At 39.4% G+C, this 15,840-nt stretch overlaps 1 protein-coding gene and 1 long non-coding RNA gene across 2 annotated transcripts in view; one reads left to right on the top strand and one right to left on the bottom strand.

Moving 5' to 3' along the window:
- Positions 1-15,840, bottom strand: part of CCDC192 (coiled-coil domain containing 192) — a 240,149-nt gene that overhangs the window by 61,743 nt on the left and 162,566 nt on the right. Inside the window, exon 6 of the mRNA XM_003826668.6 lies at positions 5,343-5,475. Coding sequence (XP_003826716.2) covers positions 5,343-5,475 — 133 coding nt within the window. The remainder of the gene's footprint in view (positions 1-5,342; positions 5,476-15,840) is intronic.
- Positions 1-15,840, top strand: part of LOC117980371 (uncharacterized) — a 71,259-nt gene that overhangs the window by 16,450 nt on the left and 38,969 nt on the right. The window lies entirely within an intron of this gene.

Raw genomic sequence — 15,840 nt, 5'->3', positions numbered from 1 at the left:
AATTTCGCAGGTGGAGAGGTAAAAAGAATATTGCAAGAGAGAGGTTTGAGCTGAGTGCCTAGGGGTGGGCATCATGATAAAAGATACACTTTAAAATATTAATGAGAATTGGCTCTGGGGTGTTGGCAAAGAAATGTATTTCCGGACTTTCTCAAGAATGTAGGACAGCAATAGTTTGATACTTAAAATAAATGGGATAAGTTGTCTAGTGTTTAAAAAGTTATGTGTCACTGAAAAATCACTAAAATGTCAATCCTATTACAGGCTTCCCCTCAAAAGTGTAGCTGGCTCGATTCAGACATTGAGTCTTGGATAAGTCTACCCTGGAATGTACCAGCACTACCTGGGGAGTACCTCCTTAATGGGAGTAAAACAAAGAGATAACTTTAGAGTTGCCAGGACTTTCATTGGGATAATGGGGACATGCATGTGTAGGCTAGACCCCTTATTTGGTAGCTGTGTGTGTTAAGAGAGGAATAAAAAAAGAAATTAAAAGAAAAAAGTTCAGAAGGATGCATTCCCTTAAGTATGCTAGCTTGAAATCTATAAACTAAGTTCCTGATATTCTGGTCAAAGGCAGGCATTTTCATCAGATCAAGTAAATACTCATGCAGCAACAATAGGACACAGTCAATAAGGTCTTTTGCAAAGTAACTGTCCTTTTAAGCCAAAGGAAACAAGGATGGTTGTTGTTTTTGTGTGTGTGTGTGTGATAGATGGAATTTCTCTCTGTCATCCAGGCTGGAGTGCAATAGTGCTGTCTTGGCTCACTGCAAACTCCACCTCCCAGGTTCAAGCAATTCTCCTGCCTCAGCCTCCCAAGTAGCTGGGATTACAGGCGCCCACCACCACACCTGGCTAATTTTTGTATTTTTAGTAGAGATGGGGTTTCACCATGTTGGCCAGGCTGGTCTTGAACTCCTGACCTCAGATGATCTGCCCGCCTCGGCCTCCCAAAGTGCTGGGATTACAGGTGTGAGCCACCACAACCGGTCACAAGGATTGTTTTAAAATTTAACCTTAGGTTCCTGCATACTGAAGTGTACCAAAAGGTGGACTCAAGCTTTGAAGGGATACAATAGGTGTTTTACTGAGTTCTGCTAAATAGAGCTGTAAGCATTTCAGGTGTGGAAATGATGGAAGGAATCCGCCTTGGGTTGTGATTATTTGAACATAGTAAAATCAACAAACAACACTCAGGCTGTAAGTAAGTTTCCTGCTGTGCCAGTTTTGTAATAAAGGGGCTTTTCTTTTCAGCTGAACTTTCCATCGACTTAAATCGTTTATTTCCTTGGAGGTAATTTAAGCACACTGCCAATGAAATAGTTTACTGTGTTTATGGTTTTAAAAAGAAAGAAGTTTGGTAGCACACTGTTTCATTAATTTGAATATGAATATGCCTAAAAATATTCCTAATATTTTGGAACATCCCTCTGATCCCTCTGATCAGAAGACCTGAATGGCAGACCTGAATGACCTATAGACTGCTTAGAAAATGAACCAAGCAAGGAAAAATCACACAGAGGTAAAAAGGAGTTCTAATTTATTTGGAAACATTTCATTAATCTGCTTGTTAGAACTGTAAGCATCAGTTTGTAACTATAACAGAGAAATAGCTGAATATTAACCTAGGTAACAAATGTCACTTAGAATCAACACTTTTTTTCTCTTCTTGCCATATAATTGTTACAACAAAGCAAGCCTTTGGAGTAGGTGACCATGTATCACTTACTGAAGGCTAGAAGGGGACTCCTTTTCCAAAGTGGTTCACTCTCTATTTATTATGGGGTCTGAAATATTTATTATGGGGTCTGAAATTATACCACTGGAGATTTATTTCTTAGATCATGAAGGTCTTTTGTTCATTGAGAAGAATCGACTTTTAAAGTACAAATACCCATGGTATGGGTTGCTCATTAAGTATTACACTGTATGTATGTATCTATATTTTATTTTATTTTTTGAGATCGAATCTCACTCTGTCACCCAGGCTGGAGTGCAGTGGTGCAATCTCGGCTCACTGCAACCTCTGCCTCCTAGGTTCAAGCGATTCTCCTGCCTCAGCCTCTGGAGTAGCTGGGATTACAGGTGCCCACCAACATATCCAGCTAATTTTTGTATTTTTAGTAGAGATGGGGTTTCCCCATGTTAGCCAGGCTGGTCTCGAACTCCTGATCTCAGGCAATCCATCCACCTCTGCCTCCCAAAGTGCTGGGATTACAGGTGTGAGCCACCGTGCCTGGCCTATACTATATTTTAACTGGACCACCAGCTGAAGGTGTATTGGAGATGTTTTGTTTTTTTTTAAATTTATTTTCATTTTATTTTTTGAGACAGAGTCTTGCTCTTTCACCAAGACTGGAGTGCAGTGGCATGATCTCAGCTCACTGCAACCTCTGCCTCCCAGGTTCAAGCAATTCTCATGCCTCAGCCTCCCAAGTAGCTGGGATTACAGGGATGCATCACCACGCCTGGCTAGGAGATATTGGTTTTGCCTATCACTCCTTTCCAGTAGTGAGATATTCCTTTAAGAAAGTGGATTTCTCCTAATCCAGCTCTGTGCTTTTCGTAGGAGCTGCCAGCTGGAGCATTCTCCTTCCCCACATTTACTCCCTCTACCCTGCCACCCAGTGGTGGGGACATGACCACAGTTTGTTCAACCTTATTTCCTCAGCCCTGGCCACAAAGATTGGTTCATATCCACAGATGGGTACCCAACCTAAGCTAGGACTGAGTTCTTTCTTGCACTTTCCAACTAGAGCTAGTAGAAAAATGCTTTCTTTCTTCCCTGGAGATTATATGATAAGGAGGGCAGCCCATAGCTGCTTGTGGCCATATTTCCATTCTCTTCTGAAATCTAGCCTGAGAGAATCAAGTCTCAATGCAGAGAGAAGCAGAGATGAGTGACACCGTTTCCCGATGGTACTTTAGACTGGAATCCATCTTTAGAGAGAAGCGGAGATGAGTGACACAGAGTTTCCTGATGGTACTTAGACTGGAATCCACCTTACTCTAAGGCTAGTGCAATGCTCTCTCTTGGTTTGTTTACATGTGCTGGTAAATCACCCTTTCTCCTTAAGCTGTTATGACTGGAGCATCTTTCATTTGCAAACAGAGGTCTGAGAACCCAAAACAAACATTTTACAAGATAATCAGGGGAGTGGTGGTGTTCTAGGTCCAGAAATGTGTGTGTGTGGGGGGGTGGGCCAGCCTTCATTGTCCTGTGATTAAATAGGGGTCATTGTGTATTAAAGTTACTGGACATCTTTTCACAATTTATTCTGAAGTGAATTCAGAGGCCATGGTGACAAAGATTTCTGAGAATGCCAGTTAATATTATTCTGGGACAACAATGGCCTTGACAATCTCCCGGACTATTGAATGTGGGTGAGGCTGCAAGGGGCCTGTGGAAGAGCAAGAATGTGCAAATATTTGATTTAGGATTTTAGTGCTACATGTCAGTCGGCTGACTTAGTTTCCTCACCAAATAAGAGAAGCAACATGTAGCTCCAAAAGAAAATCACTGTTTTGATCCATAATGGATCTTACAATGACTGGCTTCATTTAAATTTTAAATTTGCATCTGTTCATAAATACCCATGTTTTTCTATACAGGTAGTTTAAAAAAAAACCCCACAAAAATAAAGAGAATAATGGGCAAAAAAAGGGTAAGATTTAATGTTTTCTTCCCTATCCCAAGCCATTAGAGTTCTAGTCCCTCAGTATTATTTAAATTTTGCCCTATCAAAATATCCAAGAAACAAAATTGTCATTATACAGTAAATAATATTGAAAAAAATGAAACTAATAAGAATTAGAGACCTTGCGATTATATATACATTTTTTTGCACCGGGTTTAAAACGCAATTGAAAAGTTGAAAGCTTCTCTTAAGCGAGCTGGGGAACTTTCTCCAATGTGCTCTACAATCATTGTCAGTTTCTTCTAATGAAACCAGTGGAAAATCTGGCTAATGCCTCAGAATAAGGACTTTTAAATGGATAATATTCCTGACGGATTTTATTCTTTTAGGTTTCTTGGTGGTAAAAGCAAATTTACAAACTGCCTTTATGTTGTTTTATTGAAAGAAAAAACTGTGTTTCAAGTTCACAATGTTACATGGCATTTGAATCCTGGGAAAGCACTATATGAAATTGAAAATGAAAATCAAATTCACATGAAAAGCTTTACCATGTAGTCAGGTGCTGGGAGTGTCTCCCTTTCTGAAACTACCACATCGCCTGCTTCCTCCTCCTCCATTTGATTCTGCATTGCTCCTCTTTTTCCACAATTACTCATGAGTAATAAAGAAAGCCAGAGTGAGAACGATGGCATGTTCCTGGCTTTGCAAGAGTGGCACACATCAAAGGAAGACATTTTTCCCAGGAACCACAGCTTTGCAAGAGATTCACCAGGCAGGAGTGAAGTTTGATATTACTGTGACATAGCAGAGGGAATGCCCTGAGTCTCCCAAAGCTGGGAAAGGCACACTAGGGTATGGTCAGCGGCTGCTCTAGAGGCTGACTCTCCAAGTGTTGCTTGTGCAGTGGCAAGGTAATGCACATCTCTAAGCCTCTGCTTATTCTTACGGAATTCTTAACTGTACTTACCTTAGAGGTTATTCTTAGAATTAAATAGACATGGAATGCTTAGCAAAATACCTGGCCCATAGTACTGTATTAATTGTTAACTAGTATTCTTGCTAAAGTAACAGTCTGAGATTTGGGTTTTTTTTGTTTGTTGTTTGCTTGTTTGTTGCCTAATGGTGTGTTTATAATTTGTTAGCTGGAGAAGTCTTTTTTTAAAAAGTCAGAACCAATGTGGCTATTAACAATTTTCTGAACTACCCAGATTTCATCTCCAGCCAGCCTTCTCTGCTTGTTTCTGGTTCATTTGCCTATTGGTAAAAAAAAAAAAAAAAAAAAAAAAAAAAAAAAATTCTGTTCTCTTCCCCGTGCCCTAGTCTGTCAGCCTGTGCTTTCGGACAGCTCTGTCTCACTCCAGAGCTCAGTCCCTGCAGGCACCTGCCTTCCTTCTTACACCCTGCCCTCCCCCTGCTACCACCCAGCTTGTGCAGTGACACTTCTCAGATCTATTTCAGTCTAGCTCTTCAGCCTCACAGACTTTCCCTTAACGAGCAAACCGCTTATTCATTCCCTGCCCCTCTCAAGGTGAAAGTGAATCCAGCCTGGAGTTAGTAGTTCATGTGCTGTCTCTATTGGTGCCACACCAATAGAGGTCAGACCAGGCCTGTAGCCTCGTTTTTTTTGCTTCGTTGCCAATACAACTACATACATCACCCAGCTGATGGGCCAGTGTGGATCTGTCACGTGGTAATACTGACCTCTAGGGGCTGGCTTTCCTTCATATAGAGTCTTTATCTTCTCATTGAGTTCCAGAAGTGTGATGGCAGCCTCTTGCTTAGCTGTTGCCAAATCAGTCTGTAGTTTTTTCACTTTCTTTTCATGCTTTAGTTTCTTAAAAAAAAAATAAGAAAGAGTTTCCATCACTAGGGACAGACGCATCAAAGAAATAAAAGGAATGAATGATGTCTGAACAAACACTGCCTTTGAAGCCTGCTTAGATGAAACACTCCCTGTTTATCTAGATTGAGTCCTGTTTGAGGTTTGTGAAACAGTGTATGTGCTCCTGTCAGAGCGTTTGAACCCTCAACAAAAAAAAGCCCACTCTCTTCATCATAGTATCTTTTACACTGTTGAAGAGTTTTTATCTGGGTCAGAACCCTGTTGCTTATAATAGAGGCAATTAGAAGAACTCTACTTGCCAGTTGGCATTTGCCACCGAGGTACTGATGCCTACTAGTATCAGATTTTTTTCCCATCTGTAAGTAGACTCATGTGAAATAGAGCCTTGATTCTAAGTCATTTCCCCCTCAACACTATAATGGTTTGCTTTCAAATACACTCTAAAGTGTGATACGTCCACCAAATGCTGGTGTTTTCTGATATTTAGTATGGGATCCATATGGGGAAAGTGTCAAGGTAAGAAAGGGTCAAGCATAAGAATGGTTTTTAAGCAGTAATGAACAGGAATGCCTTACTCTAAAATAATTTGATTTATGAGATCGAAATCTTTGGGAGAACTGCATTAGGAACTTATTACATAATCAAAGGATTCACCTCAAGACTTCATGACTCGAAAGTTCCTTTTAGGGTTTCAGAGTAGATTTGATTCATTAAAATTGGATTTATCTGCAACTTTGGAGAAGCTGTCTGTTGTGAAAGGTGTTGCATTTGCGCTTTCGTGTTGCTTTTGTACAGCTACCTTTCCACCTTGCCAAGTCTTTGTGGGCTGGTAATTAGGAAGCCGGGAAAATAATCTACTAACATTTCTTATCAGACATAAATCTTGAGATAGGGAAGGGATGGTTTTTGCTCACTAGGTAAGATCATATTCTTCCCTGGCCTCTGAAGGCACTATACTCAGGCAGTAGGGAACCACTCTGCTCTTTGAGAGTAACACCAGTAAAATCAATTTATCAAAAATGGTCTTAAATAGAAACAGGCCTCTCATTTCAAAGACCCCTCATTTCACTTTTTGCTTTGTTGCCAGCACAACTACATACATCATCTGGATGATTTATGAGATCTAAACCTTTGGGAGGTCACCCAGATCAGGTTATCTTCTAGACCCCAAACAGCAAGATCAGGACTTCACTAAAGCTTAGTTAATGGCATGAACATGGCTAAAAGAAATGTGTTACTCGAAGGAGAATGGTAGTCATGGAACTTCTTTAAGGGGAGTTAGAGGGTAGAATTAGGCAGGGTTCAGCCAGCACAATCCAGGTGAGAGGTACCGTGAGCCACAACACAGAGGCCTGGTTTTCATGGCAGTACTTGTAAAGAGGTGGCACTAATTATTAGAATGCATCCTCTGGGTGTCAGACACGATGCTGGCCAGCTGTTGAAACATGAAGGCTGATAGTCTCTGCCTCCAAATCATGAAGACCTTCTAATGAATTCCCTTCTTCTGAGCCTCCATTCACTAAAAGCCTTCATAATTTGGCCTGTCATGTAGATTAATTCAGGAGAGACCAAGCTGACCAAGAAATATGTCTGGGTATTTGACAGCTGGACAGCTGTGTTTTTCAATTATTAAGTTGGCATTTTAATATATACCTCTGTCTCTTGTGAGTTGGTTTGGGTCAACTTGTTCATGAGGATCTCATCTATCCCAGGCCTGTGGTGACAGCACCTTGTGAGGTCCTGGATGGTCACCATTGACCTTTTCCACTTCAATACTGTTCCATGCTCAAATTTCTACACTTTCTTTTTACAATTTAGAACTTTGGAGATATAGAGTAGGAGGAAGGGCACAGAAATGAAAATTGAGAAAGTGGAGAGAATGAGGGAAAATGAGGCAAGAGAGATTGTGAAGGGAGTGCTAGAAAGTGTCCAAAAAGAACTAACAATGATATGTGTGCTGAAATGTTAAGGACTAGGTGTGCTGATGAGAGCAAGTTGCACTGAAATGCATAAATAAGACAGTTTGATAGAGAAACAATAGATACGTGTTAAACTGAAGATAGTAAAATATTCACTGTAGAATCTAGTTTTTGAGTTATATGGGTGTTTACTATATAATTATTTCAACTTTTTTGTATGTTTGCAATTTTTCATTATAAGATATTAGGGGGAGAAAGAACTGAAGATTTATCTTCCTTACATTGCCCCTCCCTTAATTCTTAATAAATGGTATTCAAATTCTCAAATCATGTCACAACTATTCATATGCAGATATGTATTTTTTCAGAAACTTTTCTCAAAGTATGCATTGACAGTAAATAAACACAAGAAAAAATAAATGCAGTGAGGTGAGAATTAATGAACAGTCACTAGGAGCTGGCATGGTGTCTGTCACTAAGAAAAAGTCTTACCAAGCTACATTTTCATTTTGATGGAATAATTTGATGGATAGAATGCAGGAACTCAGTGGACAGACACAGGGGTTCTCAATATCAGTTAAGAATTTCACCTTTCTAGGTACAAATTTTAACTCTTTTTAAAAAAAATTCAATTACCAGACCACTTTGCTGTCTGTCTTTTATGGTGATTATATGTTCTGTCTCTTCTTACTATTATATATTTGTATATTTACCTTATAATCTGAGAAAGAAATTGAGACTATTTAGTTTGGAGAAGACATTACAGCGTACAGGGCAGTCATGCAGTTGACTTTAGTTACCTAAGGGACTATTCAAAAGGAGAGGAAGCTGAGTCAAACAATGTTGTTCTCAAGATAACATGAAGAACAATGGGTAGAAACCATGAGGAGGCAGATGTTGGCACAACATGAGAAAGAGCCCTCCACACAATCAGAGCTGCATCCAGAACAGGATAGGATGCATCCTGGCAAAGACCTCCTGCTCTGGGAAAGATCAAGCAGGGACTGGATGGACATCTTCAGGCAGGCCCTTGGTGACCTGTGGGACTTGGGTTGAGAGGTCACTGGAAGTTGGGCTTCCCTCAACTCTTTCCACTTCTGGCTTTCTCCAGCTCCCCGAGGGGCACAGCACATGAGTAAATGGACATCTCAGCCCTCAAAGCCTCCAGGGTTGGTACAGTTGGTATACTTTAAAGATAATTCTGGTATTTGTGAGAAGCTAGATAAGAAGGTTAACAAAGCCTGTGCGTCCCTTAGAATTCAAGGATAATGTGAACCAAAATATCACTTTATTATTTAGCTATAAGGGAGGAGAAAATGAAATTTAAATTAAAAATTGGATAAAAGACTTAGATTGGTTGTCTAACATTTCTGTTGAGACCTTTTGATTACTCAGATACATTTAAAAATAGTTCAACATCTTCATCTTTTTTTTTCTTTTCTCCAGAAAGAACTGCTCTTTGCTATTAATTCATAGCTTTAACCAAGCCCTTTGGGCATTTCAAACAATTCAATTTGCCAACATGTTTTTTATTAGTCATAGACATCAAATGATTTCAGCAACAATAATATTTTCCTTGCTGTTTGGCGTTCACTAGCCAGGCAACCCAAATGTCATACTTGAATCTAATGCAGTCTATTATGGTCTCCTTAGTAACTAGGAACTCTCTTTGGTGATTACTGAAAGGATAGGAAGGCTTTATAGCTTGGAGGTAAATTCCTATTACCATGCTCTTTTCCTACTTCTCCTACCGGGTGGAAAGAGGGAGGAAATCATGTATTTGTGCAATGTTTTGAAAAGGAAATATCTATTCGTATCATATTGCTGAATGGCTTGCATTATTCCAAGTTAATGAGAATTAGAAATAACCAGGGAGCTATTCATAGAAGAGCGTCAACACAAAGTTGCCAGCACTGTTTAAAATTTCTGGGTATTTCCACATACTTTAAACTGTGGCAATTACCCAATTGCCTGGCCCATGACATTTCTAAGCCTTAGATTCATGTCATAGGACTACTGTGGGGATCCAAGGACATAACATAGAAATGACATTACCCGACACTATGCCGTGTAGTAGTTATGTCTTTCTGGTTTTGTCATTACTCTTAAAACACATAAGAGAAATTTTCAACTCTTCACTAAAACACTAAAGTATCTTTTCTAAGCACTTTCTCTAAGTATACTTTAGTGTTTTAGTGAAGAATTGAAACGTTACAGAAAATAAAATGGGAGTTATCATACTTTACAGAAAATAAAATTCATACTTAATTGAAAGCAAGATGTTTCATTTCTTCTTCTTTTTTTAGAAATTAAGTTTTCTGCATGATTACATTGATCTCCTCACTTTGGATGGGTAGACAAAACTTAATGTTTGAAAACAGACATGCAAATAGCCTTGATTCAATCTCCTGCCAGAGCTGGCCCGGTGCCTAGGCAAAGTCAGTGGCTGCCTGCGTGTAATGATGTGAGGAGCACTCCAAGGCACTGCCTCTTGCTCCTCACGGCAGCTCTCTCTTGGGCCTGCTAGGGCAGAGCTTCCTCCCACTTTGTCTGAAATTTACTCTGTCCATCCCAGCCTCCTTCACTTAGAGAGCCTGTGTAACAAAGGGGTTTTGTCTTCAGTGGCCCACTAGCAAAATGCTCGCTATTGAAGACATAAAAGAAAATTTGGTTTGAATACAGAAGCTATACATAGGTTCTTCCTTGCATTTCTCTTCTAATAGCCAATCAATAATAGTAATGAAACTTATAAATAGTGATAGAATTTGGATACAACTTGTCTTTAAAAGTCAATTTTACATGTTTCGTATTTATATACCCTCAGGAGAATATTTTAAAGTCTAGGGATGTCAAATATGTGTCATGTATGTTCTTTTTCAGTTCATGGCAGGCCTTTGATTTGGGGATTTTTTAACCCTGTGTTGCACCCCTGGATTCACAATCGTTTAGTCACACTTTCAGCAGCCACTGCCCATTGATGAAACCTGTCATCCGTGTTAGTATCTCTCTATGTAGACAAGAAAGTTGAGCTGCCAGAGTTCAGCTGGACCTAATCCTTGTTGTATAGTGAGTAGACAGCTAAATGGACTTGAACCAAGGTCTTTTTATTTCCAGATGTTGATTTTTCTTTCCAATGACAACTTCAGTCTGCACTAAGCAATAGCACCATTAGTTTTTTTGTTTTTGTTTTTGTTTTAAGTTACTTAAAGGTAACCTAGAAAGGCAATGTGACAGCTTGGTTACAAAAATTTAGCATTGAAGTGTGCTGGTGAAGTGTGATGGCATTTATTGCATGAGTTGCCAAGATATCTTTAGAGAACCTAGGAAATAAAGGAAAGATTTGATGAACCCAGCTAAGGGCACTCTGAGCCAGGTATTGTTCTTTCCCTTTAGTATCTTTCCTTGGAGTATCCAGAATTGATTCTTGTTATTGTGACCATTCTGTTGAGTCATCTAAAGTGACAAAGAATGGATCAGAAGAACCTTTCTTACAAATGCCTCGAATGAAAAACAATCACAAGTGCAAGACGCAGCTTTTTCTTATTTAACTTGATAAAGTTTTGGGGAGCTAGTTGATACACAAACCCTTAGGACTCACGCTAACCTTGACCCAGAGCCTGACCCCACATGACCACTGGTAGGTGCTTGATAGCCAAGAGAGTCAGATCTTGGAAATCAAAGCTAACACCTTTCAGTTCTTTGCAGTAGCCCTCCCATCTGAGTCCCGACTCATCTTATTTTATGTTGCAAAATGCTATAGAAATATATTTTAGTTACTCCTGAAACCCAAGGTTTGGGATTTATAATAAAAAGAAAATGAAATCCCAGTAATTCAACAAACAACCTGACTCACTATAAGGGAAGAATTTGCCTATAGTTGGAGGAAAGTCTCAGTTTTTTCCCTCTGTAGGATAAATAAAGTTATTAGATACAGAAGTGGCATTTGACAATAGATGTTCTGCTTTCCAGGATGCCTGTATAAGTGTTTATTTAAGAGAAACTTCAAATTAATACAAGATAAAGGGATAACCTTACACTTGGGATGAATTCCAGTGATAAGATAGAACTTTCTAATAGTAGAGTTGTCCAAAAATTGGAATGTTTTGCCCTAAAATATGGCACTGTTCCCTCCCCTGCATGTGGTAGACAGGCCATTGCTGGGAGTGTTCCAGAGAGGTGCTAACAGTTATTGGCCCCCTACAATATGCCAGGCATCATTCTGAGAACTTTATATGTACTAGCTTATTTTATTTTATCTTATTTTATTTTATTTTTTTGAGATGGAGTTTTGCTCTTATTGCCCAGGGTGGAATGCAGTTGTGTAATCTCGGCTCACTGCAACCTCCACCTTCCGGGTTCAAGTGATTCTCCTGCCTCAACCTCCCAAGTAGCTGGGACTACAGGCACGTGCCACCAGGCACAGCTAATTTTTTGTATTTTTAGTAGAGATGGGGTTTCACCATGTTGGCCAGGCTGCTCTCGAACTCCTGACCTCAGATGATCCACCTGCCTCGGCCTCCCAAAGTGCTGCGATTACAGGCATGAGCCAGCGTGCCCGGCCTCATTTCATTTTTGTAGCAAGCCAATGAAAGAGAAGTATTATAAATCCTATTTTTAGGTGCAAATACTGAGACACAGAAAAGTTTTAAGTATCTTGCCCAAAGTGACATGGTGAGTCACAATTTAAATCTCTGCGGTCTATCTCCAGACTTTGCCTTCTATCACTATGCTGTGCATGCCTCAGTGTCTTACCCAGTGTCCTACATTGTGGGGAGTTTTGATAAGACGGCATTTCAGATTCTCTCTTTTTTTTTTTTTTTGACAGAGTCTCACTCTGTGACTATGGGCGCCCACCGCCACGCCCAGCTAATTTTTGTATTTTTTGGTAGAGACTGGGTTTCGTCATGTTGACCAGACTGGTTTCGAACTTCTGACCTCAAGTGATCTGCCTGCCTTGGCCTCCCCAAGTGCAGGGATTACAGGCATTAGCCATCACACCTGGCCAAGGCATTTCAGATTCTATAAATCTATTTTAAAGCAAGGGAAAGCAGTGTCTAACCTCTGACCATGAAGTCTTATAGACATGGACTTCACCACTGAGTATGAATTAGAGTCAGATGGAATCATCAAATCTTGGATGACACAGAATTGGATGCCCTCTTAGAGGACAAACTGTCCAGCGTTTTGAAGATGGAGAAGTAGAAACAGAGAAAATGAAATAATTTACCAAATTCATTAATATAAAGCTCCAAGAAGCAAAACTCAGAGCCAGATTTTCTGATTCCTTGTCTTATTGCCCCCTTCTCTGACCCCATATTATGCTGCTCCTTGGCCATAAGAACTGAAGAGCAATGGGATGGCTACGTCATGGGAATCTGCAGTGGGACCTAAGATTTTTTAAGTGTAAGGTTCCAGTATCAGAAGCAGCGGGACTTTTTGGCAGGCAGCCTTCACTTAAACCCCCTTTACAGAGAGCCAGGGAAGACTGGGCTCTGGCCCCTTTATGTAGTATACATAGACAGGGAGAAAGGTCCAGGAAGTTGATAGAACGGTCTAGGCAACTAAGATCTCGCTAACTTGAAAAAAAAGAAAAAAAAGAAAAAAAAAAGCTGGATCAATGTCTACTAGCAAACCTGTTTTCACAGAGCATTAGGCTATATGCCATATTCCAACCCATTTCTGAGATTAAGGAGGTTCTACTTGCAGGTTCTTTTCTTTGGGTAATGCTGCTGCATCTTTTTACCCAGTAAACATCAATGAAGTTGATAATCAAGATTTTTGAGAAAGAAAGAAGCTATCATACAATAAATAATTTTTCATATTACCAGCTGAGCATAGCAAAGAAAAAACTGAGAGCTCAAGCAGGTCATGCGAAGGGAAAATGTAGGCCAAGGAAGAGATCTGGTAAAGCAAGATCTCCTTGGTCTTACAATCTCAAATCACACCCTGAGAACAGACAGAGAAGTGCACTGTCACACCTAGCAGTGCCTGGCAGGAAGCTGTTTTCCAGTCCAATTCCCCTTGGGGACAGAAAGTGCCCAAAGGGCCAAAGCTATATATGAAGCAATTTCAGTTTCTCAGCCCCACCTCTACAGTTGTTGGTATAATATCATTGGCAAACATCTGTAAGAAGTGACGTGGGTAGAAGAGCACAGAAACCAGAGAGGATAGAATTTACAAGTGGTGGAAAAGAATTCCCATACCTGCTTAGTGAAAGTGCTGCTAAGCTCTTCTAACATGATTACAAAAATAATGAAGAGCAATAACTTTATAATCGGTCAGATACTTTGCTTTTTCTGTGTCCAGCACTCCCTTTGAACTTGACTGAAGCTGTCTTCCAGAAGAAAATTAATAGCTATTGGCCATCTGTGACTAATCTGGGATCAGAAAGCACAGGCATGTGTTCAAGGACTGGAAAATTGAGGTATTGAAGTACCAAGGTACTTAATTCACCTTTAGAGTTTTTGGTGTAGTAAGGAAAACCTAATTAAATTAACTTTCCCAATGAATATTCTTCTCCTTTACAAACCCCACTCTGCCCCGAAGGCAGTGAAATTTCATGGGATACAGGTTCAGTGAAGTACAAGAGCTGGCCTTAAAACAACTTACAAAAGATAAAGAAACCAAAGTAGAGAAAAGGAAAATTATCATAAGAGGAGAAATGATGCTTATAACAGCATGAAGTAGCTTCACACACTGTACAGGAGAAATTAGAGAAAACAGCCAAGTGGGAGGTTTTCTGTGATATGTATTATTTTCCCATAAAATACAATATTTTTTTAAAAACTGCAGCTTTCTTGTGGCAGAGTTAATTTAGACATTTATAGAAGAAATGTCTACGTTTAATGTGAAATGGACGTGATCTCATATAAACATGTTTTCCGTGTTAAAAGCAAAGGAGTATGTAGGTGAATGTTTTGAAAATTGCTGAGTTGCATGGTATTAGTTAATAATGTTACTGATATTAATACTTTAGAATCTTTATTCTTTATAAGTAAAACTTCTGAGAAAGTAATTGATTCTTGGCAATGAATCATGTGAGCACATGACTTTACAGTATTATCTGTAAGTTGAATATTATATAGCTGCAATTAAATGAGTCAGTTCTCTAATTTTTCCATTGCTTTCATCTAGTATGTGTCTGGAAACAAACAAAAAATGGTTTTGTAGAGGCAAGAATCTCAAGCTAAGTTTTTTCCTAAGAAAATGTAAAATTTTCCACTGACTTCATTAGAAGCAATGTGTGATAGTTAATTTGACTAAGGACATTTAAACGCATATGGAGAAATTACTAAAAATTAAAGCATCAAACTTGGCTCCTAGCTCAAGATGTGGTTTTCCTTTTCGACTCTTTTACTTGAAAGGTAATATTCACTAGAATATCAAACTGACTGGGCAATCTAAGAAGTTAGAATAAGTTGATGAAGCAGAGATTTTTTTCCTTGGGGTACTCATAACCACGTAGCATTGCTGAGCTGCAGAACTGCTATATGGTCTGCACATGCTGAGAACAACTACTTTTATCTAGAACCGCAGATAGCGTTCAACAGTCTGGTTGTTATTCCTACCCTGAAAGCTCTCTGTTCTTGATTTTCCTCTTCTCAGTTATCTGTTGTAACACAGGGAGCACGGTATATAAAAAAAAGGTCAGAGGGGACAGCAAATGCCACTACAATTCTATCCTGTTCTTTATTTAGAGAAACCAAGTTCCTCAGGGTACTATAGGCACAAAGCAAAGAAAGGAGTTGATCTGCAAATAAATTACAAACATGTGATCTTGACAATGATAGATATAACCCAGTGATCAAAGCTGAACTACCTTCAAGTTCATTTGCCTGATACCTACAAGACAAGGTCACTTTGGGGGTCTCATTGCAAACATATTTTATAGTCCCTCCCAATTCTGTCCACATTCATACAATTTTATAAATGTGTACTGAAGATATCTGATCTAGTATGGATGACTCTGTAGTCTTTGTCCATTTGATGATAAGAAAACCATGTTTCCAATACTGAAACAAAATCACTCCTTGTTTTTCTGAGTTAAAACCTTAGAGTCTAACAGTCTGACAATCATTAGCTTAACCTCTCCCTTCAGCTTTCCTGAAGCTCCTGTCCTTGACCACTAGGGCAACCTACACCCCAAACCTTGAAAGGTGATGGAAAAAATAGCAATAGTCTGCTACAGCTGAAAACTTCTTTACTTAAAGGTGTCAGTCCTGCTCTGTGGAAGTAGTTGAGCACCTGGGGAAATGGTCTGAACTTCAAGCAGTATTTGCACTCTAAATCAAGTTTAATTTCTCATACTCAACATTTCAGCTGTGATTTTAGTTACTTTTTTTGTTTTATCCTTCTCCCCTATTTAGAGAAGCTTTTTGTTCATGTTATGAAGCCATGTTTCATAGGTGGAGAGACAAGAATATTTAGATTTATATAT

The sequence above is a fragment of the Pan paniscus genome, chromosome 4 (genome assembly GCF_029289425.2).
Source record: "Pan paniscus chromosome 4, NHGRI_mPanPan1-v2.0_pri, whole genome shotgun sequence".
Taxonomy (NCBI): Eukaryota; Metazoa; Chordata; class Mammalia; order Primates; family Hominidae; genus Pan; species Pan paniscus.
The sequence above is the reverse complement of the archived record's forward strand: the minus strand, read 5'-3'. Positions and strand labels throughout refer to the sequence as shown.